General features: G+C 44.6%; 1 protein-coding gene across 41 annotated transcripts in view; it reads right to left on the bottom strand.

Annotated features, from left to right (window-relative positions):
• The window catches only part of Tcf7l2 (transcription factor 7 like 2), a 212,371-nt gene that overhangs the window by 20,737 nt on the left and 166,044 nt on the right, over positions 1-25,590 (bottom strand). For 29 of the 41 annotated variants that reach the window (XM_069988002.1, XM_069988001.1, XM_069988030.1 and 26 more), the window contains 3 exons: positions 4,691-4,823; positions 2,329-2,431; positions 50-136 (listed from right to left, as the gene is read on the bottom strand). In XM_069988002.1, the coding sequence (XP_069844103.1) occupies positions 50-136; positions 2,329-2,431; positions 4,691-4,823 (323 nt within the window). The remainder of the gene's footprint in view (positions 1-49; positions 137-2,328; positions 2,432-4,690; positions 4,824-25,590) is intronic. The other 12 variants (XM_069988003.1, XM_069988007.1, XM_069988006.1 and 9 more) reach the window with 1 other exon arrangement.

The raw sequence follows: 25,590 nt of genomic DNA, 5'->3' as shown, positions 1-25,590 counted from the left end.
TGAGCGCCGCCCTGTATCCTTGGATGGAGGTCTCGTTCTTGCAACTCACCTGGACATGGAAGCGTTGACAGTCAGCGCTGTGGGGTAGGGGTGCCTGAATCCTCCTGTCGTGATTGGGTATACTGGTTGACCTTGCCTACAAAGAAGGGGTACAAAGTGAGAGACAGGAAGCGAGGCTGGGGGCGGGGACAAGAAAAAGAAAAGCCGGGAAAAGTTCTCTGCATAGTAAGCTTTATTCTCATTTGATCAGAACAAAAATCTTGGGGATTGTACAGGAAGGATCAAAGGGAAGAAACACAGAACAATTTGAATGCCATAAATCTGATAGGAATGGCTAATTAAATTTTATAACCTCTGCTTATGTCAATAGAGACCCTCTCCCCAAGCTGAAACTAGGTGTTTTGTTGCAATAATTAAAGGCGAAGTCTCACTTGCTTTAATGGAGCCATCACACTAATTGAGGGCTACACATCCAAAGGAAAACAATAATGAATGTAAATTTATACCAAAATAAAGTACAGTGAATCAAAGGACTTTGGTTGCGCTTTGGGCCTCTTTCGGTATTTAGATCTCGGTGAGAAAACATTAAATTAACAGAGCTTAATTTGTAGCCTTTTGTCAAATTAACAAGTGTTGACAAGAGTTACCGGGGGGAGAGTCCCCAAGAAGAATTGTGGGTAACCAATAGACAATCACACCTCATTACAATAATTAAAAAATACAGCAACATGCAAAATAGCATCCTCATGAAAGACACACAACTTTTCCTGACAGAGTGCTGTCTGAGCTGGCAATTCTTTTTCATCTAGACTTCAGTATCTCCCCATCAGCTAGCTGAGTGGGCCACATATGACTGAGAACTATCAAGGATTGGTCCCATCCATTTGAGAAGAAATGGGTCACAAGCTCCATGCTCATATCCACTGCACTGGACTAAAAATAAGAACTAAAAATAAAGAAACTGCACCCAAAGCTGATATTCGTGTAGTAGAGGGCAATCTGGTTTTGTTTTTGTTTAAAAAAACCAAAATAGCACAGAATCTGTTGAACTAGAGAAATCAAGGTAGAATTAAGAGATGAACTACTTCAACATATAATTTTTGGTAAGGTTACAAAAGGCTCTCCTCCTTAAGACCCAAATTTGAGAGTTTTATAGAATTTATTTTCACATTCAACATTGCCCTGTGTTTTTTATAGTACACATCACTGATATACCTGGAGAAATTTATACATATGTACGAATGTATAATCTCAAAACAGTCCATGCATGTTTATGTGAACACACAATATGCACAAGGCATTCCTTCTTACACATACTTTATGTATACATAAGCATGCAGTACTGTATATGGGTTTGTATACATGCATGTACGTAGTTACTAGGGATTGGACTCGGAGCTTTGAGCTTGTGGACAATCTGCCCTAGATTTGAAATGCATTATGCTTTCAAGCTACAAAAGGCAGTTAATCTGAGCACTGTGAAGACTTGGGCTTGTAGCAGGGAAATCCTGCACACAGCAAGAATTCCAGCTGCCTTTCCTCACCCTCCACATGCAAACAAACTCTCTAAGAGATGGTTCTTAAGTGACACAGAGGCTTCACTTTCCTTTTGTTGATGCCAATCTTTAGGAGCAATGGCTGATTTGGGACTGGGCATACCTTGCTGAATGAGAAGAACCCCCAGTTGTACCTAGAGCTCACCTATGTTCCTCCTATTCTAATCCCCTTATAGGAACTACCTAAAAGGGAGAGCTCGGCCCAATGACTCCTACCCACAGTCAGTTTTATTGTGTAGAATCCCTCAGAGCCTCTAGCAATTCCAAAAATACCCTGTTCTGGGGCTTGAACTCAGGGCCTTACACTCTCACTCTTCTTTTTCTCTCATGGTTGGCACTCTACCACTTGAACCATACCTCCACTTCTAGGGGGAGGAGCCTTTTTTGTTTTTGTTGTAGTTTAACTGGAGATAAAGAGTCTCACAGACTTTTCTGCTCTTTGCTGAGATCTGAGGATCTCAGCCATGAGTGGCTAGGATTATAGGCATAGTATCTGGCAAGTATCTTAAACATACTCTGGGGACTGTGGATCTAGAGTACTAGTCCCCCTTCTACATAACCTATTTGAATGGCATATTTGCCTGCAGTCTTGGGATACCTCAGCAGTATTGCCCCATGCTATCCTGTCAGCCCTGCTCTTCTGAAACATGTGCATGCATATAACACACACACGTACATGCACACATACATGCACACAGGCGCACACACAATGATAAGCATGCCCATTTAAGCAACAAAAAAAGAAGTCGAAAAAAAAAATGGAACTCCTTACTGTGGTACTAACCATCCTAGCGGATGGGGGATCTGTCCTACAGTGCCGGGCGATAGTGGATAATACGGAGATATATCTGGAGGGTGTGGAGGCCGTGGGATTCCTGGGAGAAAAAAGTAGCAACATTTTAAGTATTGAGAAGGGAGAGAATGCAATTGCAACTGTTGGAGGATGGAAACGGGGGAAGGATAGAGAGGGGCATCTATCACTTCCTGAATCCCATCATGAGGCCATTCAGGATTCTCATGTCAAGAGTTGTAGCTGGGGTTTCTGATCATTTTCTCAGAGCCTCAACTTGGACATTTCATTCTAGGTGGATGAGTAACTTGGCTGAACTCAAGACTTAGAGAATTCCATCTTTGGTATTTCTGTCTCTTGTGACTCAAGGTGATTATTTTAAGCTTTAAAAAAAATCAGAAGGGCTTGGCACATAGTAGGTGAACACATAATTCCTTTGGCCTTAGGACTTGTCCTTCTCACTGTAAATGAGTTTCCCACAGAGTGTTAACTTCTCTTCTTGGTAACACTATTTTGCATTTTTGAGATAAGCTTTAGGTAGCCCAGGCTGTACTCCCATTTGTGATCCTCCTGTTTCTACCTCTGGAGTGCTGGTATTGCTGGCATGCCTTGTAACTCAATTTTAAGCGAGGGCTTGGAAGTGTTACCCTACCATCTTTCCAAAGACGTAAATCCTATAGGTTGCAAGTACCTGAGAAGATGGGTTGTGAAAACCACCACACGCCAATTGGCATCTTATTCCCAGACGTCAGAACTGAAGAGGCAAGGAGAAGCCAGAAGCTTGGGGTGCTCAGCCAGCTGGGGAACCCACCACCCCCTCCTCCCATTGAATCAAAGGGGCCAGGACCCTTCCCAAGGCACACATCAAAGTGTGCTGAAGGGACACACTGCAGCACGCTTCTTAATTTCATAGGAGCAGTTCTGACAGGGGGCTCTGATCTGTACAGTAAAGCAGTAAGCAAAAAGAAATGCACAGAAAAGCAGAATTAACATGGAGTACTGAACTGAGTGAGCTGCATGGATTCTTTAAAAAAAAAAAAACAAAAAACTTTTTTTGAAAAATTCGTTCAGGAAGCTTTTAATCTATAAATTAAGTCTCCCTGGGTGACATTTTCACGCAGACATTGCTTTCTCTCTATTACAAAAACCAAACAGATTAGCTGGTGTTGGACCCTACACGGAGCCATTTGCACACTTGAAAGAATGTTCACAGAGGAAAAGTAAACAGTCCACAGACGTTAATCATATGTTTTACGATAACCATTTAAAAGCTATTCCCTGGTCTACCATTATTTAAATGAGACATTGACACTGCCATTCACTTGCAGAGCCTGGGGCAGGCTTACTGCCTCTTCCAGCCCTGCTGCGCTAGGCTGGGTCTTCTACCAGCACAAAGGGGGCTCAGAGGCTGAGTGAGAACCAGCTAATGTGTGGCTTCTTTCAGGGGCAGTGGAGGCCAGGCCACCTCCCCAAAGCACCAACAACTCCCTCTGAAAAGAGATTCAGAAGGGCCATTAGAGACCCATCCCTCCAGTGGACTAACCCACTAAGTGGGAGGGGAGCCTCTGAGCAGCCTGAGCCTTTGCTAGTCTCCTAAGTGGACCGGTCCACAAGCTGTGGATGTCTGTTAGACTTGATCTTGTAAGGAGAAGTATAAGGTGACTCTGTCTTCCTTGCTTCTCCCCTCTTGAAAAACAAACAAAAACAAAACAAGACAAACAGGCAGCAACAAAAATTGGAAACTGGTCAATGATCGAGTGGGAAGAAGAGACAGAGGGATATAATGGCTGGAGGAGAATGTAGCAGCATCCGCCTGGGCCCCTGTTGGTTGTCCTAACATGATCTTCCCGGACTTCAGTTTTCACATCTATAAATTGGGTTTGACAAAACAAAGGATGCAAGGGGGCACAAGGCGAGGAACCAAATATAGCCCCCCAAAACCCCGTAAGGAATCCAGCAATGAGTTTGTGCTAGTGACTTGAGGTCCTTAGAACCAATGCTGTCAGGCCTCTTATCCTCCCAGGAAACTGAGCCAGAGTCTAGGAGAGGCCAGTAGGAGAGGCCTCTACTCTGTCTGGGCAGGAATCCAACGCTGGGTTCCAAAGACGACCCTCTTTCAGGTCCCCTACAGAAATCGGATTCCTACAAATGGACTTCTCCAAAGGGAAGAAGAAAAGGATTACCCTGCCAGGATGCGGCCTCCTAGGTCCTATTCAGCCTCTACCCTCATTTCCAGCCCTGTCTCTATAGACCCACCTGGACTCCCTATGGAGGCCCACGCAGTCCTCTGGAGACCCTCAAGCCCAGCCAGCCTTCTACCACAGCAGCCCAGTCCATGACCTACCTGTTTTGGGGTCTACGTCAGCTGGTAAGTGTGGAGGTGGGTTTCCCGGGGTGAAGTGTTCGTTGCTGTAGGTGATGAGAGGCGTGAGCGGGTGGACATGGTGGGGGTGCTGCACCACGGGCACTTTGTTCGACTGTCGGGAAGAACAGAGGAAGCCACTGTTAGCTGGCCCCGGCAGCCCAAGACTTCAGAGCACAGGCCCTGGTCCCCTGCAACACCCTGCACCTTGATGTCGTGAGAGACACTCAACCCTGCCCACACTACCCCCCACCTCCCCAATCCACTTAAAAGTAAGAAGTAGTTTTTAAGACGCTCTCTGCCTAGGTCTGCTTCCGGCTCTCACCTCCCTACAGAGCCTGGCTTTTAAACACCCTCTTCATCACCACCCAACATGGAGCCCAAGGCCTTTGCACTTTTCCCATTGGCAGGTGAGTCGGAAATGGGGGACTTTTATCTCCTAGGCCTACTGCACTGTGCACATAGGGGGGGATCTCCAACCTCCCAAGACCTCACGGTGGGACCTCCAGGAGGCAGGCTGGCTTCACAGGGACCAGCCAGGAAAACCTTCATTTACAAGAAACCTAACAGGGCCCAAATCCCACCCACCCAGCCTCCGAGCCCACCTCCTCTCCCCCTCCCTGCTCTTGGAAACAGCAGGCACACAAGCAATCCTTCCCATGAAGCCAGGATGAAAAGCCCCACTCAAGCTTTGGGTGGGAGTATGAACTTTACTAGAAAGCTCTAAACTGCTTGGCAAGCACCTGCATATTTTATGCAGATTACCACAGCCCTGATTCATTAGGAATTTCATTAGGGAGTCATCAGGGACCACTAATAAATTAACTGGATGATGATGAATTGGCCTAATAAAAGGTATGCATTTGAGAAATGGACTGTTGGAGCAAACAAACTACAAGCATGGGGGGGAGGGGCGGGGGAAAACCTGTGAAGGGAAGCAGAAAAAAAAAAAAGAATTTTAAATATGATTCTTGTCATCCACAGGCCTTCCGAAACCGCTCTCCTCTTCCCCCAGCTGATATTCCATCCACTCCCCTCCTCCTCTCAGCCCAGCAAGATCACAAAGAAAAAATTAAGCTGAAACAAGCGAACTACTGGGCCATTTACTGAGAGTAATCCAATTGCAAAAAACCCTATTCCCAATAGAGGATTTTCACTAAAATCCTACAACAGGGACATTTAACCAGATTAGGTACCAGGGAAGATAAAGAGGCTAGTGTTAGCTGATGAATGGATTAGAGTCAAGTTTCATTTTCGAACGTGTCTTCATTTCCTTTTATTACTTTTAGGAAGGCACAACTTGCATTAACATCAAGGAAAAGGAATTGCATTAAAAGAAAAGAAGTCAGGTTCTAGCGCTGCCCACTAGCGCCTCTTGAGTTCAGGGACCACTGAGCAGTTAGCTTTCTTAGAGTCAGTCTCTGGTCTTTTTCTTTTTTAAGGGATGAGGACCACATGTAACATGGAAAGAACTCTTGCTACCCCTCAATTGTGGAGAAGACAACTTTATAAAGTGCTGGGTGCTGGAGGCTCATACCTATAATCCTAGCTACTCAGAAGGCTGAGAACTGAGGATAGCAGTTCAAAGCCAGCCCAGGTAGATAAATTTGAGAGACTCTCTATCTCCAATAACCAGCAAAAAGCCCAGAATTAGAAGTGTGGTTCAAGTGGTAGTACATAAAAGCTGAGTGAGAGCTCAAGGCCCTTGGTTCAAGCCCCAGTAGAAGTCTAGTTCAGGCTCCAGAAAGAACTACAGAAAAACACTATCTCTCATGGCTTTGTTTATGGAGTCCAATGAACTTGGACTCCTCCAGAGAAAAGGGCTAGCTAGTTGCTCTCAGAAGCCTGGTTACCATCCTGCAAATTAAAATAATAAAGCTAAAGCCACCAGAGTAGAGGAAGCTTTGGAAATGATGAATATTCTCTTAGAGTTGGCAGCCAGGAAGATCTAGACCAGGCTGTGACCCTGAGGACAGTGCCCTGCTGTGCCCAGGCCAGTGCCACACCTCACACCTGTGCAGAGAATCTTCTGAGAAGCATCCTTTAAGGGGACATTTGTATTTAGAATGAGATTAACTCTCACAGTGTGCTGAGATAGAGGGAGAGAAAGAGGGTTGTGGGCAGAGTGGAGAGCATCAGGAGCAAAAGAATAACTGCTACTGTCTCCTTAAAGTTTTCTATTTGGTTGGAAAGATACACAGCACCTGTACCTTCTTATGACAGAATGCGGGTGGCTCCAGCCAGCTTAAAATAAGTCTGGTCGGGACTGGTGCCATGGCTCAAGTGGTAGAGGACTTGCCTAGTACTAAGCCCAAGGCTCTGGGTTCAATCCCGAGTACTGACAATAATAATAATACTAAGAATAAGAAGGAAGAGAGGGAGAAGGAAGAAAAAGAAATAAAAACAGGAAGATAGGCAAAAAGGGCCCAAGATTATCAGGTACCACTGAAGCAAGACCACCCTAAGAAGAGAAAACAGGCATGTAATCCATCACGGAAACCAAGAGGAATGGAGGTTGAACACCACCACCTGTGGTTGTCAACCCTGGCTGAGTCACACACCTTTCAGGACATTTATCACGAATTTACAATCTGGTCCTAGAAAATAAGAGTAAGTCTAAGACTCAGGATGCAGGCTATAGAGCTCTGTGGCTGGTTCTCTCTTCAGACCTAAGTGAGAAGCCCTAGGTCAGAAAACCCTATAGGCATAGGGACACACAGAGGTTAAAAGAGGAGTTCAAATCTTGACTCAAGCACTGGTCCTTATAGAAGCTACAGGGAGGGCTGGCACAGCCCTAGCACTGGATAATCGTGTTAATGAGGACAATTTATTATTTGTCTTTATTAGGGAAGACCCGCCTAGTGATGTGGTTCTGTCTACAGCATAAAAACACAGATACCAAGGTACTTTCTAAGTAGATGAATGGGAAATATGAGAGATACTACACTCAAAAAAATGAGTGTAGTATTTCAATTTTAATTCTCCCTCTTCATCTTAGATAAAACAATCTCCTTGACAGTCATTGATGCCCCTGTATGGGTTTGTATACCTAACCCTACCTAACCAGTCTTGTGACCAGTCAAAGCTCTGTACTATGGTGATGGAGTAGAAGGCGATAGGGGATCAAATTGGAATTGTAGGTGCTGCCTGTCTTTAGCATGGGGGGGGGGAGAGGGAGGGAGGGAGGGGAAGAGGGAGAGAGGGAGGGAGGGAGGGAGGGAGAGATGGAGAGAGAGAGAGAGAGAGAGAGAGAGAGAGAGAGAGAGAGAGAGAGAGAGAGAGAGAGAAAGAGAGCTAGCTACTATGGTATTCCTGTCTGACCTTCATAATACATCAGTAGGACCTGACTGGTTCTAGTCTTGAGAGCAGAACTGACTGGTTTCAAGACTAAGTCTGACGGATCTACCTGCTGCAACACCTTCGCCAGGACTGTTTTACGATGGAGTGTTTTCTTACAAATGTCTGTGCTTTTCCAGCCTCAGAACCTTATGGGTTCTTCCTTTCCACGTGATATCCTTCCCATTGCTATGTCCTTAAGCACATGATCTGTGTCTTCTAGAACTCTGCGTCCCATACCATGTCCAAACAATGGGGGCAATGAATACTGCCTCAAAAACTTCACAGAGAACCCCAAACCCACAACTGCACATGGCAGAAGAAAAAGAGCAGGACAGAGCCATCACAAGGGCTTGTTTTACATAAAGACTGGGCTCTTTCTAACTAATCTACATGGCATCAGAGACAGGGCTGAACAGTCCTTCTGAAACAGTCCAGTCCTATCCTATGCAGACGCCAGGTCATTGGCACCAGTGCCTTTAAAATGGTTTTAGACTGTGTGGGCTTCAAACAGGAACTAAGAGTAAGGGCTGTGAATTCAAGGAATTCCGAAGCATCTCTCAAGGGCTGGCTGGGTAACCTTTCCTCTCTCTTGCGCTGAAGACCTTGTTTCTGTGTCTATAAACTTTGGGGAAGTACTGTGTGAACTGTGAGGTTTGCGGAAATAGAATGAGACAGTTTATACAAAGCGCTCAACACTGTGTGGATCACTGTTAAACACATCCTACAAAACTTTGCAAACTACAATCCAGCAAGTATAAATGGTAAGGAAGCAAGCTGCTCCTCTAGAAGCTTCTAGCCTAGACTGCATCTGTGGTTTCAAAGGTAAAGATGTCATTAGTGGGGCAGGACTATATGAATGACCTCTGGTCATCCTGCTTCAGTCACATGCCCTTCTTGAAAATGTGCATTTTAATACTATATTTCCATTATTATTTCTTGTGAGAAAAACCATCACTTTCCTATGTCAAGAAGTAAGACTGCCACCAAGAAGTTAAGAAGACACTTGAAGATAACCAAATCCTTCCAGAACCAGGGCAAGGACCTTTAACATAAGAGCTAATATAAATAAAACAGAAAAAAAAGTAAAAAATAAGGACTTCCTTTGACTTTTTCCTTCTCTCTGAACAGCTCCTATTACTTTAGAGAGATCTGTAAGTATTACGTTTAAAACCGTTCTACCCTAAGAAAATCCAGATGTGGAAAGTGAGGGGGAGGGTCACAGTTAACTTTCCTGAAATGCATCATGGGAAATACAAACAGCAACAATCAGAGCTGGGGGTGAGGAAGGGGGATGGTGGTACTGGACTAAAAAGCCTATAATAATTACCTCCTCCCCCTTTTATCTTTGGAGAAACAGAATCGAACACTCAAGGCAACCACCTGTAACATAATTCTGGGTACCTTAGAAAGTGATTACTTTCCCTAAGTATGTCTTCAGAACTATCTGGGGTACAAAACCAGTGACAACTAATGTTCAAGGCCATAGTGGTGACAGACAAGGAAGATTAAGTTATTATTATTTGTTTCACCCTGTGAGAGTATGAAGGAAACTAGGAATCTTTGGGTCACAAAAATGTAAAATATCCCACATCATTTGCAGACTATGATGCAAACTGCCCATATTTCATCACCTAAAATTCAACTAGGGAGCCACTTCGAGACCCTTGTCTGACTAACCAATGGCCATAGCCAAGTGCTCTAACCCACCCCAGTGCAATTCAGAGCTAACCCTTCTTAGTGGAATAGAGAGGTACACTAGCCTGCCTCTTTTTCTATTAAATCTCACTGCAAATACCTGGAACTTGTGACCAGTTCCCCAAAGTAGTTAAAGAAGTATTTGCTGGGTCACACATGCCTTTTTTGGGAGAGTAGTGTTTCCAAATTCTGCAGCCCTGCCTCTCTACCTCCACCATCCCACTCTGCAATCATCCCAGTGATATCTGCAGACATGAACTACTGGGGATGGGTACCTGCCATGTTGGGTGGGGTGAAAGGCCTGAGCTCAGTCTGGGCCAACCTTCCAATGGGTGCTGATGTTGCAGGACTCAAGAGTGGGTATCAAATCTCCGACTGATCACTCTCTGCAACCTATATCAGTTTTCTGATCACTGCCCATCCTTTCCCCAAATCCAAAATTAGGAACAGCTCAGAGTACCCAGTCAGCGTGTACTGAGGATTTTTAGCAGAGGTTTCACAGCACTGAGCTGGTGATGAGAGAGGATTGGGTGGCGGGAGGGGAGGGGGTGTGCTAAGACTTTTAATAGGATGTTTCTGCATCTCAAACACAAACATGTAGTATCAGGACCCAGCAGGATTCAGGTGATAAAAACATTCTATGCAGTCAGTTCTGGGAGAACAAGAAACCAAAGGAAAAGTAGAAAATCTGAACCCACTAAATGCTCCAAACAATGTCTATTTACAGGAGACCAGAATCTTCAAATTGTTAGGGCTTGAGGCTTTCTACTCAGAGAAAACTATTTCCCAAGCCAAGCCCTGGCCTGGCCGGCCTGCTCTGTTCACTCAGCTCCATGGGTCTGAGCACTGAATAGTTAAATTATAAAAGAAAAGTTTCTCTAAAGGCCCTCAGAGCACACAAAGCCTTTCCACCAGGAGTATTCATCAGGCTACAGTGGGAGGGAGGAGGGAGGAGGATGCCCCTGTGGCTGACCTTTGACCTTTCAAGAACCCTTTAAGTGTAGTGTTCTGCAACTTGGCCATGCCACCCTCATCGCCCAACGTCCACACCCCCAGCCAAATGCTGCTCATAAATCGGGACTTGGCAAGGGAATGATTGATTAAGGCCCTTCTGGATCCCTCTGCTAGACCCCTCGAACTCCAACCCCTCAACCTCCTCTAACGAAGGGTGACCTAAAGCAAATGAAAGCTTGCCATTCACCTCTACAACCTATTAATCAGCAGACATTGGAAACAAATACAGCCATTGCTAACTGTGGCCTCTCCATCCGCCTCCCCTGCGATACCCCCTTCCCCCATGGCTCTCTCTTTTGCACAAGAAAAATGGGGCCAGAAAGTGCCTTTAGGAGTCCGGCACAATAAAACAAAAGCCACACAGAGGAGCAGTTGTCAGCCTTTTCCAACCTACTCAATATGGGCACGGAAGGTCTTCGGTGGTCTTAAATTACCAGCCCTCCCGGGAGCTGAAATCAGCTTGGGGTAGGGGAGACCATTCATTCCAGGTTTACACAAAAACCAGGTTTATAGTCTATCCATTCACTTCTCCAGAGGTCGCCTCCTACAGTGGCATCCAGGCCAATGGTAACTAGTAAACCTTTCATAGGAGTCTGGCGTCACTGGAGTCATGGAGGGTGGGGGAGGCAGAGAGGCTGGGCTGCCACCAAGGAGGGCTGCTGTTTTGGAGACATCAACAACTCCTTGGTGACGCTGGTGGCCTGGTTTTACAGGTCAGGCAACCAGGCAACCAGGATGGGTGGGATACCCTGGTACCCCGACACTGAGTAACCCCCTCCTGCTCCTCCCCTCAGAGTCATTAGAAGCCCAGCCAGGCCCCAGCCAGGGCAACCATCAAGGTCCTTTCATAGGTGATGTTGCTCCTTTCTGCCCAGCTAATAGTACACGGTGTTCCTGGACCAGACATCTGTCGATGGCCACAGAAATGCTATTGAGAATAATAAAGAAGAGGGGAAAGGTTTCTCCGGGTTTGAATTTTATTTGGAGAAACAAGGTGGTAAGAAATCTGGCCCCTAAGATACAGTAGCAGTGCAGGGCCTGTACCTCTGGCCAGATGCTGGGCAAAATGCCCACCAAAGCTGCACGGCTCGGGTTCCAACCACCACGGAAGGGCCCTGGTGCCTGACTCTAAGGGTGTTGCTTGCTTTGTCATTCATCGATGCCTGGCTTTCCCGACCTCTCCCCCCACCCCTCACCCCCACTCCTATCAAATCCATTTAGACAGCAAGAAGAATAAGAGTGAAGATTCTCCCCGGTGCCTACAAAATTCTGCCAACTCATAGTTTCCCATGGATTCTCAGAGGCATTAAAATTCTTCTTGCAAGGAAATGATTGAATAGGGCAGGCAGGGAGGGGCCAAATGTGTAGCCACTTTTCAACCAAAGTCTCACACGCATGCATATACATAGAACTAACTCAAACCATCTTCAGGCCTTAGCCTTTTGGGGGAGGGGCAGTAGAGCAAGAGCCTTTCTATATTAATATAATACCCCAGCTGGTAACATGCCAGACTGCCATTCCCAATCATTGAGGGCCTTGAGGGTCAAGTTCAGCTCTTTTCTATCCGCAGAAAAGTGGGGAACAGTAGACATATGGGCTGGAGGTACAGTGGAGGTGGTGGGGTAACACAACAGGGGGTCTTCGCACCAGAAAAATCAAGATGGGCTACAGCTGCCTGGCTTTGTGAAAACCACAGCCAAGACCCGCCCCAGCAAAGCTGTGCTTTCACGGGCTCTCGAACAATTACTTCCAGTTAAGTTCATTACACATAATTTATTTCCACTCATTCTCATTTATTTTCCAATAAAAAGAAAGCATCCCATTGTGCCTTCCCAACTAACCCTTAAAACCCTTCAAGCTCACAACGTGGCCCACAGGTCCAGGTTCAACCCCTGGCTAGCAGCTTCCAGGGCTTTTCCTCCTGCTTGCCTCTGTCTAGCAGCCTGGAAATCCTCAAGTAGAAGGTCAGGAGGGGGTGGCACAGGCACCGCGGGGTCCACGACTACCCTAATCCTCCACCAGATCTCGGGGATGAAGGAACGACTACTTCACCCCTAAGTCATTTCCCAGGAATCTGCACCCTCCACTCTCCCGCCAAATAGTTCCCTACTCCTTGGGTATTAAATGATTAGTGTTAGCATAATCAATCTTGCTGTGCGCCCAAATGTGCAGAGAGTGTTTGGGAATTGGGTAAGAGGGTACAGCTGTTTCTAGGAGAGGAGGATCTCCAAACCCGAGCCAGGGATGAATCTAACCTAGTCCAAATAAACAAACCCAAAAGCTTCCAATCGAAACAACTTTTAAACATAATAATGATTTCCAGGCCACCCTCACCTCGCAAACAAAACAACTCCAAATCTAGGGAGTTCTTAAACACCATGGAAAGGAAATCACCAATTTTGATCGAGAATAAATTTTAAGTACATAATGGTTATTACATTCTGGGGAGTTCAAGAAAGAAGCACTGAACAAACTCCCACAGCACCTCCCTGACTTCCTTCCAAGGACCAGCTGCCTAAAAATGTCTTTTGTCCGTTCTCCAGCACGACGGGCCTAATTTTCTGATCTTAGTCTGTATTTGCCTGTTCCATGGAGTTTAGCAGAAGGGCAAGAAACAGCTATTCCCTTCAGAAAGCAAGAACATCACCACTCCGCCTCCTCACACTAAAATGAGTGATTAACTTGAGAAAAGGAAAGAACATTTCATTCATGTGATCCGACAAATTCACAACGCCTAAACCCTGGGATCCAGAAGAAGGTGACAAAGGCTGACTGAAAGGAAGACAAAGAGAAGGACAAGTGTATCCTGCTGCTCCCTTTTGCCCTGCGAGTGTCCCAGACATGGGCATCCCTTAGAGAGCGCCTAGACTCCAGGAATGACCTCCAGAAGATGACCTGAAGTTGCTGCAGGGCGAGCTGGGCCAAGCACAGTTGTTCCTGGTGATGCATCTGACATGTGAAGACTTGAAGGGAATAACCCAGGCAACTTTCAATTTTTTGAATCTTCCAATATGTGTGCAAAAGTGTGTGATCTGAGGGTGTGTCCACATTTCACCACATTCCACAATGTTGCAGAAGACAGGAATTCCATTACACAGCTCAGTCAGGCCCCCCACCAACCCCAAATCACCAAGGGGATGTTTCTCTAAGAATACAAGGTCGCAGGCTGTTACTTCCAGAAAATGCCAATGCAGCAGCCTGTGGTGACAATACAAAGATTATAATATCTCTATCACTGGAGCCCGGAATTGACCCTTTGAAAGCCAGGTTCTTCTCCTAAACCTGAAGAACGGGAGGTTTATGTTCCCAAAGCAGCAGGATGGCTATTAAGTACCAAGACAAGAGCCCAGGGAACTCAGAAATCTTTTTTTGTTGTTGTTTTGTGCCAGTCCTGGGACTTGAACTCGGGGCCTGGGTATTGTCCCTGAGCTTCCCCCCCCCTCAAGACCACTTGAGCCACAACTCCATTTCTGGCTTTTGGGTGGTTAATTGGAGCTAAGAATCTTACAGACATTCCTGCTTGAGCTGGCTTCAAACTGAAATCCTCAGATCTCAGCCTCCTGAATAGCTAGGATTATAGACATGAGACGCCAGCAATGGCAATTCAGGAATCCTTCAGGATAAAGCACTGGATATGAAATTAGCTGCTGCACAATTTACATACCAACAGCTTGTAGCTAGCAGTTCATGACAGCTTACACAATCTAGGATTGAGCCAGAACCCTGTACACACATGCAGGGTTTATGCTGCTCAACTTCAGAGAACTATCTACCATAAAGATTCTTGTAATCCATGGTCTATTTCACATTCTCTCCCTCCAAAATGACATCTTAAGAACTTTTCTGAACCACTGCAAATATCTGTTTAGCCACTTCATAAAAGCGATGATCAAGGTAATGAAGGCAGTGCCTCCAAATTCGTAAGAATGTTCTTAGTGCATGTGGCAAAAGATGCTACTCAAGGGTGGACAGCCGAAGGGATCCTAAAGCCCAAATTGGTATGACAGCAGGGCCTTCCCGATCACCAGCTCTCGAGTCTTGAGCTCAGGTTTCCAAAACGTATTTTTTTTTATCAAGTTCAAAAAAAAAAAAAAAACCCACACAAATACAAGCCACACTGGAGTACTGGAGCACTGGAAGGGAGAGAAGAGGCACTGCCTAAATTTTGAGACTGAAAATAACAACCAAAGACAGATCCACAGAAAGGTAGCACTGAATGAGACCAAACTACGCAGCTCGCAGAAGGCCCTGATACTGCCACTAACTGCTTGCCCAGACCATCTAAAGCTTTGAAAGCACACTCCTCTACCCTGCAAGGCCACTTCCCCACTTTCCTCTTCCATTGCAGCCCGTTCTGGTGGCTGAAGAAGAAAGGGTCTAGTGAGAAGGGACCCTTAACCCCACCACCCCTTTCCCAGATTCCAGCTCACTGGCCACGGCCACAGACTGATAAAACGTCAGACCTGCTTCTCCTCCGGTCTTCTTCAAACTCCTTCTCCCCTCCCCCCAAAAGCCACATGCAAAGTACACAGGGACAGGACATAGCCCTGCACTGACCATTCATTCTGGGTCCTTCCTACTGTCTACAGTTTGAATCATTTGTTTACACAGAAAACAAAAGCAAAGAAAAGAGAGAGAGAGAGAAAGAAAGAAAGAAAGAAAGAAAGAAAGAAAGAAAGAAAGAAAGAAAGAAAGAAAGAAAGAAAGAAAGAAAGAAAGGAGGAAAGAAAGCTCAGGTTTAATGGTCAAGAACATGCACGTTGGACAAGAACACAGATGACAACACACACGCGTGCGCGTGTGCGTGTGCGCGCGCACACACACACACACACACACACACACACACACACACACACACACACACACACACACACACACACACACACTACTCACCCAGCAATTCAAATTGAGGTGCCAAGCGCCCAAGTGCTGCAAGAGAGAGACCCCGGAGGCCACCGCGCCTACCTTCCCGCTCACATCCTCCATCCCCACGATCACCGCATCCCTGGGGTACATAACTGCTCCGCGCTGCCCTCTCTCCACCTCTAGGAAAACTTTCTCTGTACCTTCAAGATGGGGACTGGGCCAGCTTCTTTTTGTTTCCTCTTCCTCCCTCTGGCTTTCCTCACTTTTCTTTTTCCCCCCAGCTTCCCCTCCTTTTGTACCGCTCACTTAAAGAGCTGAAAAAAGGCATCTTAAAAGATGAAGAGGGCTCCAGATTTCTGGCCCCAAATGCTCGCACCGGTCACTCTTACTGCCTAGAATTACTTTGCTAAGTTTTCTCTCCTGCAAACCTATCTCCCCCACCCCCACCCCGGGGCAAAAAAAGATATTTAAAAAAAAAATTGTTCACAAGTTTAAAAACTACTAATCACCTCATACAGCTGGTTTCAGATTAAAATAATCTTACAACAACAACAAAAAGCCCTTTCTAATTCCTAAGCTTTACCACTCCAGGATCCTGAAGCATGGAAAGGGAAGGCCCATCTTCCCCAGGCAGCTCGGGGGGCATCTAAGAAAAGTCCCCCTCCCTCACCCGTTACCTTGGGCGGCAGGGACAGAGCTGCTGCTTAAAGTAGCAAAGAAATTACGGTCAGCCATGAAGGAAAATGATCAACCGGATGCAGTAGGCAGGCACTTTATCTGCGAGATTGTCAAATCCCTCAAAACAAATTTCTTAGGGAGAGGACTGCGATGGGAGAGGGGGAGGGAGGAGGAAAGTATATTTTCTTGTCACGGTGACACGGAAGTGACACTTGGCGGGGCCTTGCCTGCCACTGGTACACACCCTCTCTTCTTTGCAGAGTAAGACTGCCTGAAAGAATTTCAGCTGATCTCCCTGGAAGCAAAGGAAATGGGCTTACTGTGTCCCCTGGCGCTGCAAACAGCCGACCTCTGGCTATCTCCCACGTCCTTGGTTGTTGGATTTTGTGACAGCCTTTCCCAGAAAGAGAGAGGAGAAAAGAGAGAAGGGGGACACAGGCAAAGGGAGGCACAGGTTGAACCCCACAGACCCAACTTACTTTTCCAGGGGCTCTCATAGGATCCAGGGCTGGGTACATTTGTGTATGCCTAACTTAATTTGAGTTGAGACCCTCAGACATCACATTACACGTAGGAGGGGAGTGTGGGAGGGTGGCGTCCAAGGAGGGGTTAAATTAGAGGACACAACTCATCCAGAATGACTTCGCCCTCGTCAAAAGCATATCCACAACTCCAATTTGCATGCATATAAGACAGCATCCTAGACCTGTCTTGCTGGAAAGTAGATCGGCAGCAAAAGATTTGGTTTCTCTGAAAGGCAGGACACCTAACATAAAGGAGAGGGTTTTAATTCACTATACCAGTCTTCAAGCAATCTGTTAATACATAGTCGTTAATACTTTTACTTTCCACCCCTCCCAACTCCAATCAACGACATCAAAAAAAAAAAAAAAAAAAAAGGACTGGAAGTGCTTCAAAATAACCAACAACAAACAAAAAAAAAAGTGATGAATCTTCACTTTCTTCACAAAAATATTTCTCCGTGGCCCCTCTTCCTGGAGTTATCTAGCCTTCCTGTGTATGTGTCAGGCAGCAATCTTCAAGGCCCTTAATACCAAAACAAAACCCTGCCATTTCCCTTTACATGGTGGTAACAAAAGCAATGGGCTTCTGGTTAGACAAGTAAAAAGCCCCAACCACACAAGCCCCTAATTGCCTTCCCTCCCTCTATTCACAAAGACCACCACACTCCACACTCCTGGCAGCTGCTTTTGTCACACACGCAATTTCTTAAGTAAACTGCAAGTTCTCCGCTTGCTGATGGACAGCACCTAATCATTCAGCAACCATCATTTTATAAAGTGCTAGACATACAGAGGGGCAACTCGGACTAGGAATTTATTTTCTGGCTTTCTCAAAAGACAAGGAAAAAGGCAACAACAACAACCAGAGCCAACACATTCTTGACAGACATCTTACTTCTTAAAAAAGAAGGGAAATTTCTTCGGGGGTAGGGGAGAGGAGGAAAGAAAAACCCCAAAAACCCTCCTCCTGAAAAACTCCTTCCGGTCGATTTGCTGTCCTGTCATACAGTTCTGAAATCATCCCAGAGTGCCCTAATTTGTCAGAAGTACACTCACGCTAAAAACATTTCCATTAAAAAAAAAAGATGATGATGATAGAACACAACAAAGTTTTGCAGAATTAACAAGGTGGGTTGGGGGGGAGGGGTGATCAAAGAACTCCAACCCCTCCCACAACGAAAGAAAGCACGCTTCTTTTCTTGTTAGTATGAAATTGCAATCCGGTGTAGGAGAAATAAAATTGGGGGAGCACTACACAGGCACAGCCCCCACACATCAAGTTTTTGTTTTGGGTTTTTCTTTTTTAAAATACAGAGCTTTGGAACAGAAGGCAGGGGAGATGGATCCTGCCTTCACATAGCCACAAAGATGAAAATTGGAGAAACTTTTACCAAAGTACTTGGGACTGGGGAAGAATGGAGCCAGAAGTTAGTGTGACTTTAACCTGATGAATGAAAAGTATAAACCACCCCCCCACACTGACCGAAACACATGCATGCATACACACACACGCACACACACATGTGTAGCAGATATACTTCCAAAATTAAACAACCACAAAAGACATGTTTCATAGGGGGGGGAGAGTTGCAGAATAAAAACAAACAAAACAACAACAACCAAAAAAAAACCATCAAAAAACCATCCATTTCTTTTCCTTTTTGTTTTCTTTTTAAAGAACCACCATCACCACCACCACCACCACCAAAATCAACTCCATCCATCCGGGCACCTTACCAGTCAAAGGACATCAATCTTAAAAAGTTTCAACTGTGAACTGACAGCAGACATTTGCACATGCTGGGCACAGAGCATGCACCAGTGACGGGCTGTGGGCCCCGGGCCCCGGGCAGGGATGCTGCGGGGCACCCCCCCCCCCCACTTCCCAGGCCGGGGCGCTGCACCTGCGTGCGCGCGCGCACTCCACCAGCCGTCCACACTCACCATCTAGAGCGGGTCGCGGCGCTGTCCTTCCCGCCGCCGGCTCGCGGGCATTGCTGCAAGCCCGATGGCCCAGGCCCGCGCCGGCTGCGGGCTCCACTGGAGGGCAGCACCCGCCCTGCCGCCCACAGCCCAGGGCAGCGGCGCAGACCCGCAGCAGCACCTCCACCCAAGATGCTCGCGCACAGTTCCATTCACAGAATTCTCTCGCCTGCCGGGGAAGCGCACCATAACCGAGATTCCCCCCCCCCACCCCGCCCCGGGTTCCACAACAGTTCACCCCCTCCAAAAAAAGGGAGGGGGCCTTAAAAAAGGCAGGGCTTTCTTCTTGTTCCCCCCCACCCACCCTCCAAATCGGCACTGAATCAAAAGAACAAAGCCTGATGTTGTGTTTGCCGACTTGGCAAATATAAAGGCAATTGCAATGGTCCAAAGGAGTTCACCTAAGTTGGTCCAAGGAATGCTTCGCCAGTTCCTCCGGTGAAATGAAGCTTTAATCGTTATCTGATGCCATTCAAGTCCCCTTGAAGGGGAGGAAAGGAGATAAAGTTAGAGCACCACTTCACTCCCAAGTTTTCTACCAGCTGAAAGTACCCTCGAAATACTTGCCAACATCCAGAGCTTCATTATCTTACTGAATTCTATTTTTGTTTTGGGGATGGATGGGAAAATAAAGAAAGAAAAAAAAAAAGAAAAGAAAGGAAAAAAAAAGAAAAAAAAGAAAGGGAAAAAACCCCACCAAAACCAACGTAGACCATGAAAAACACCCAAATGTATAGAATTCAGAACAATTTACTGTATAACAATTTTTTTCATGACTAACTTAAAAAAAAAATCCCTACCAAACTTGTGGATGTGTCGCTTTAAAGCAAATGGTCCTAACACATATCAAACCACCACTGCGCATCTTCTAAGCATAGGAAGAAAAAAATGACTATTGATCTTCAAATAGCGATAATTGAAAAGATCAAAAAGATTAAACAAAATCAAGAATGTGCTGACTTACCATGCTATGCTTTTTTTTTGTTGCAACTCTGTAGAAATTTCACTCAAAGAAACTGCATCAGAGGTGTCAAATTTTTTAGCGGACTGTGATCGTATTATTTCCGCAGCCCTGCCTTCCAATGCTTCAGAACTTTTTCCCCTTTCTCTTTTTTGTTTGTGGTACCTAGCTTTTTGCTATAGACTTTAAAAGCCTTCAGCTCAGCAAACCAGCACAAATTATCTTGCCACCTTGCACAGCTCTGATGCTTTGGCCGCTAACTTTGGAAGGTCCTTTACTACTGCATCAAAATTAGCATTGTCAAAGCAGTTAATGAATATTAATATTGTATTTGTCATTGGAGCCGGTCCGTTGCTGAACTCCAAGTCATCCATCAGGGACAAGATTAAGAACACAATTATTTCTGACTGACAGGGACCAAATCTGCTAGAATTTTTTTTTAACAATTCGGGGGGAAAAAACCCACAATATCATCATCTTAAGGTGTCTCCCAAGAGACTGGGGACCAGATTAATACGCTTTTAATGAAGTAGAGATCATTATGTATGAAGAGGAAAAAAAGAAAAGAAAAGAAAAGATGTACTATTCAAGCTATTTAGTTATGGTGGCGGCTAGAAGTTAAAAAAAATGCAGACGGCATATCTTTTCCGACAGCTGTCCAGATTTTTTTCATACTGTTCTAAAGAAAAAGATGACTTTTTTTTTCCTTTCCTGAAATCTTTTCCTTTTTTTTCTTTCTTTCTCTTTCTTTCTTTCTTTTTTTTTTTTTTTTAAAGGAACAGAGAACCAACGATTCATCCCATCTGGGATAATTTTCCATGTGTTCCTTTTTACTGTGGCGGCTCGGGAAAGACAGCACGGTAAATAATTCCTACACAAATTTGACAAGAAACACCTTTATCAGCTCAGCCTTCCACCCTTATTCCCCAGATCCCAAGCACTGTCTCGCTCACTTTATTCAGGATGAACCATTACATTTACAGAAACTCTTAAGTTCCCTTTCACGGTGACATCTTCCTGTCATCGGCACTCAGGAATCAACACAACTCAGGGAAAAGCCTCTTACATACACATGGCAGACCCGAAACAGCAGTAATAGTGGCTCCTCAAAAGCCAGCACTGCCTAATTTGGGGGTGCAAACGGGGCGGAAATGTTAAGTTTCATCAGAAATGCAACTATGAACAACTTAATGAACTGCACAGTCAACCCAGTAGCAGAAAATGATTTACAAGATGACTAGAACACAGTACTTTCTCCAAACCATAGGCAAAAAAAGAAAAGACTAATTAAAAGGAATTAAGTTGAAAAACTCACAGCTTACCTGGTATAACCAAATTATTTGAATTCACCCAAATCATTTCAACATCTCTATTTCTGTATTGTGCAGAGATGTCTAACTATATCATTCATACAGACACACAGATATATATTATATATATTTATATATTTATATATATATATATACATACACACACACAGAGCGATTTCTTCGTGTTTTAGGAATAGCGTACTTCATTGGCTTATTCCATATAAATTGTCTTCAAGACGATATTTCCACCACCACCCCCTTTTCATATTTTAAATGTGGTAAAAGGGATAAAATGACAGATGTGATGGTTAATCTACCCAATGAATCGCGGGGGTCTAGGTAAAGCCATCCTGGCCACTGAGCTAATCTTCAACACCCACTGACCACCCCGCCGGCCTTCTAATGCCATTATCAACCCTTAGATGAACATTCTAAATTAGAGTTTTGTTCAAAAAGGGTGTGAATCTGACCTTCGATGCTGGGAGATCAGCGCTATACATACAGATGGCAAAGTTCTTATTGAAAAAAAAAATTTAAGGTTTTTACTTTCTTCTGATTTGCATCTTTGAACTCTATGTCTTTAGACCCTCTCTGCTTTTACCAAAAAAAAAAAAAAAAAGCAGTTTCCTAAAACCCTCCTGCAAAATCCACTGATGTCATTGGTACACACCCCACACACTAGTTATGCTTATTCCCAAGCAAAATCCACGGAAAACAAAGAGAAAGCCCAAGCACACATACAAACATGCCACCTTGCCCCAACTTGTCGTCTTCTCGCTTTCAATTTGCTAGAGCCTTTATCTACTGCTTTATGTCCAACAAGTCTCTGGAATCCACCATAAAAAAAAATGTTACTACTTTCTACATGAGCAAGATGTGAGACAAAAATCTTGCCGGGAAACAGAGACAGGATGCTGTACCTTGAGAAACCCATCTGTGTGCATGTACATTGAGTTATGCTATAATGAAAGAGAGAAATTGAAGCTAAAACTTGTCCTGACCAGTGTGTGTGTGTGTGTGTGTGTGTGTGTGTGAGAGAGAGAGAGAGAGAGAGAGAGAGAGAGAGAGAGAGAGAGAGAGAGAGAGAGAGAATCAAAATGGACTTGTACCAAATTATTAGTGCCTAGGTGTTATTTACTTAAAGAGATATTCCCAGTGCCACTTAAAAAAAATCAGCATAATCTCCTTGATACAAGTATACATTCCAAGTTCCTTTCATAAATCACAAACTCATTCTGTACCCCACCCCGCGCCCCCTGCCCCCGCTCCCACGGTCTCATAAAACCTACAATTGGTTCTTAAGCAATGAAGTAAGGGGCTGTTAAGCATCTTTATTTTAGAAGGGCCTGTGTGTACATTTTTCTCTCACCTGTTCAATACCAAACTGAAATCCACACAAACATACCTACATGACATGTCTATTTAACTAAAGACTTTTCAAGCACGGACTCATTTCCAAATAACTTGAGATGTCTAAATTAAGGTCCCCTTTATTTCATCAATCCCCAGCAACCCCATTCCTAGTCAGAGCCTGGCTTTTTTTTGAGGGCCACGCATACATCCTTAATCTGCATCTTTGTGCGCTCCGTAGCGGAGTTGTTAATAGGCAGCCTTCTCTGCCTCTCTCTCGGCTTCCCCAGCACGACCACATCAGCACTAGTATCAAATTAACTCTCCGACTTTGAAACTTATTGATCTGCTATTAAGACACCAGTGAACTTGATGAAATGAGTGCTGTAGGTGCAGTCATGACTTCAAAGTCTAGCACAGCCACATAAAGCAAGCGCCTTTGATCCTAACTCCGATCTACTGAGGGTTTAAAGCCCAGTTCTCCCCAAGCTGCCCTTCACGCTCGTCACGTCTGATGTCTCACCAACTAGTGACTTGATAATGTTAATAATGCAAATTTTACAAATGATTTTTACAATGGCAAAATTAATTATATGAATTGCTGCTTCTTGCGATACAGGTTTTTCCTCTACTCTCCCTCGTAACCTCACCACTAGAACAATCTGGATGGCTCAGGATGGAGAGATAATACCAGGCCCATGCCATTCCAGACAGCACTTTGCCATCCTTTCTCATTGCTACCTGAAACTAAGGTAGTTTCAGGAATGTTATAACCAACTAGGTCTTTGTTTTTCTTTCCCCCCCTTTAATCCTCATTTCTTCGTAAATAGCTACTGTTGAATAGAAATAACCTTCCTGCTTACAAGTGGTATGTATATTTATTTCCTGGTCAGTACAAAACCCTTTATTTCTATGTAGGCAGATGCCTGACAAGCCCACAGTAATGTTAGTAATGCTAGACAATTTCATGCCCTTTCCTTTTTTTTTCTTTTTTTTCAATTTGGAATTATCTGAAGTGATATAGAGACAAGGATGAGAAAGTCCTGCAGAGGTTCTGTGACATGGATCTCTCTCAAGCTGGCTCAATGAAACTTTCAATCTGCATGGAATATGAGTTTAAATTTCAATTATTATTTTCTTTTTTAAAAAATGAATTTCTTCACTAAATCGTTTGGATCACAGATAACAAGAAATAGGTTTGAAATTCAAATCTTCTCTGCATAGGAAGATAAACCATACAGACGCTCAGTTTCTTTGACAAATGTGGCGTCGATAGCATAAAGCAGTGATTATGTTCTAGGTTGAAAAAATGATCTGATATATAGCCAGACCAGCAAAATGTTAGCGTGGTGATACTCGAGTGAAGAATCAATATATAAGAACAAGTCCTTTGCCAAGAGGTTGTTCTTTGTGTTTTGATTTTGGACAGGAGTGGGTCTGTACTTCAGAGTAAAATGTACTCAACTACAAGAAGCCTTATGTGACTCTTTGATTTAAAGTATGCTATTTAATGTTTGTGTAACTGTTGCTCTGAACCTGTAAGTTTCAGGAGAAATATATGGATATATTTTCTTCCATCAATAGGGTAAAGGACTTTTCCCACTCTAAATGTCAGGGCTGTTCCGACCCCAGAGCAAAACAACATGAAATGTAAAAACAAACAAACAAACAACAAAAAAAAAACAGTTTCAATATACTGTCCTCACCTGTGTGTGGCGAGTAGGAGGGTAGGTGTGTACACATTTTGGGGGCAGGGGGAGAGGAGGCGGTAAATCCAATTAGTTAGTATTGCAGTGTTGCTCTAATCACAAAATTTAGGTAGTAGTAACTTGGTTCCCCTATGTTCCTCTACGTTCCCCTCAACCAATGTTGATACTCACTTAACCTACTTGCAATTCTAAAGAAGTCAACACTTGATTGTGACAATGTTCAAAAGAATTTCCTCTGCCACTAGCACAGTAAAAAAAACTTTCACCAATTAGTGCAGGAAAAAAGGAGGGAAAAGCCACAGTGCTGGCGCTCAAAGAGCCAGGCCTTGCGGCAAATCTGTCACGTCGAGAGGATTGATCAACAGGACGGCAATTTCTAATGGCATGTTGTCATGAAAAGTCAGCCACAGGGAGCCACCTGCTTTGCTCCTCACAGACAGCCAGGGAAAAAGGAAGGAAGGAAGGAAGGAAGAAAGGAAGGAAGGAAAGAAGGAAGGAAGGAAGGAAGGAAGGAAGGAAGGAAGGAAGGAAGGAAGGAAGGAAGGAAGGAAGGGAGGGAGGGAGGGAGGGAGGGAGGGAGGGAGGGAGGGAGGGAGGGAGGGGGGAGAGAGAGAAGGAGAGAGGGAGCAAGGGAGCAAAAGAAGGAGGGAGGAGATGAAGAGAAAGGCCCTCTATCCTATCCCTGACTGTTCCCCCTTTGCTAACAATTTAGGTAAAAGTATGTTGTTTTTTTTAATTCAGTTGAAATATGTCAAGTCTCCAGTCATATTACCCTTCCTCGAAGATTCCAGCAGTGTGAAGGCTGATTCCCTCTCCATCTTCACCCCCCCCCATTTTATAAAGGGATTGGTATGTTTTATTTTATCATAGTCTCTTCCCTCTTCTGTCAATTACTACTGCTTAGATCAGAGGACATCTATTATGGCTTTACATCAACGAAAAACATCCTGACTTAATAAAATCCACAGCTGGAAAATTCTGGTTGACAAAAGAAATACAGATGACACTAAGCCATTTCTCCAACTCAGAATATAACTGTTTTTGGCCTCATCTTTTATGAGCTTTTGTTTTGTGGAGAAATGGTCCCCAAACTAGGATTTTGTAGGCTATAATCTAATCATTATAATCTATGCCGCTGTCAGTATCTTCCAACAAAAGAGTACTGGTAGGTTATGGTTGTTTTTGTTGTACACTTTCTTGTGTTCAATATAAGTCAATATTCTTTTACAACCTTTAATGTAGCCCCAGGAAACAGAAGACTTCCTGCTTCTGAATGCTCCTCTAGAAATAATACTGTTTTCTTGGTACCTAAGACCAATTACTAACCACTCCAAAGTGAAAGGACATTCTTCCCTTTTCCAAATGCCCTGCTCATTGGCTGCCTGCTCACCACAACAGATGAAACTGCACCATTAGTTACTACAAGATGCTCTTCTAGTAAAGTTCTCCAAAA

Source organism: Dipodomys merriami, unplaced genomic scaffold (assembly GCF_024711535.1).
Source record: "Dipodomys merriami isolate MVZ:Mamm:240054 unplaced genomic scaffold, mDipMer1.0.p SCAF_35, whole genome shotgun sequence".
Classification (NCBI taxonomy): domain Eukaryota; kingdom Metazoa; phylum Chordata; class Mammalia; order Rodentia; family Heteromyidae; genus Dipodomys; species Dipodomys merriami.
This window is presented reverse-complemented; position numbering and strand designations above follow the sequence as displayed.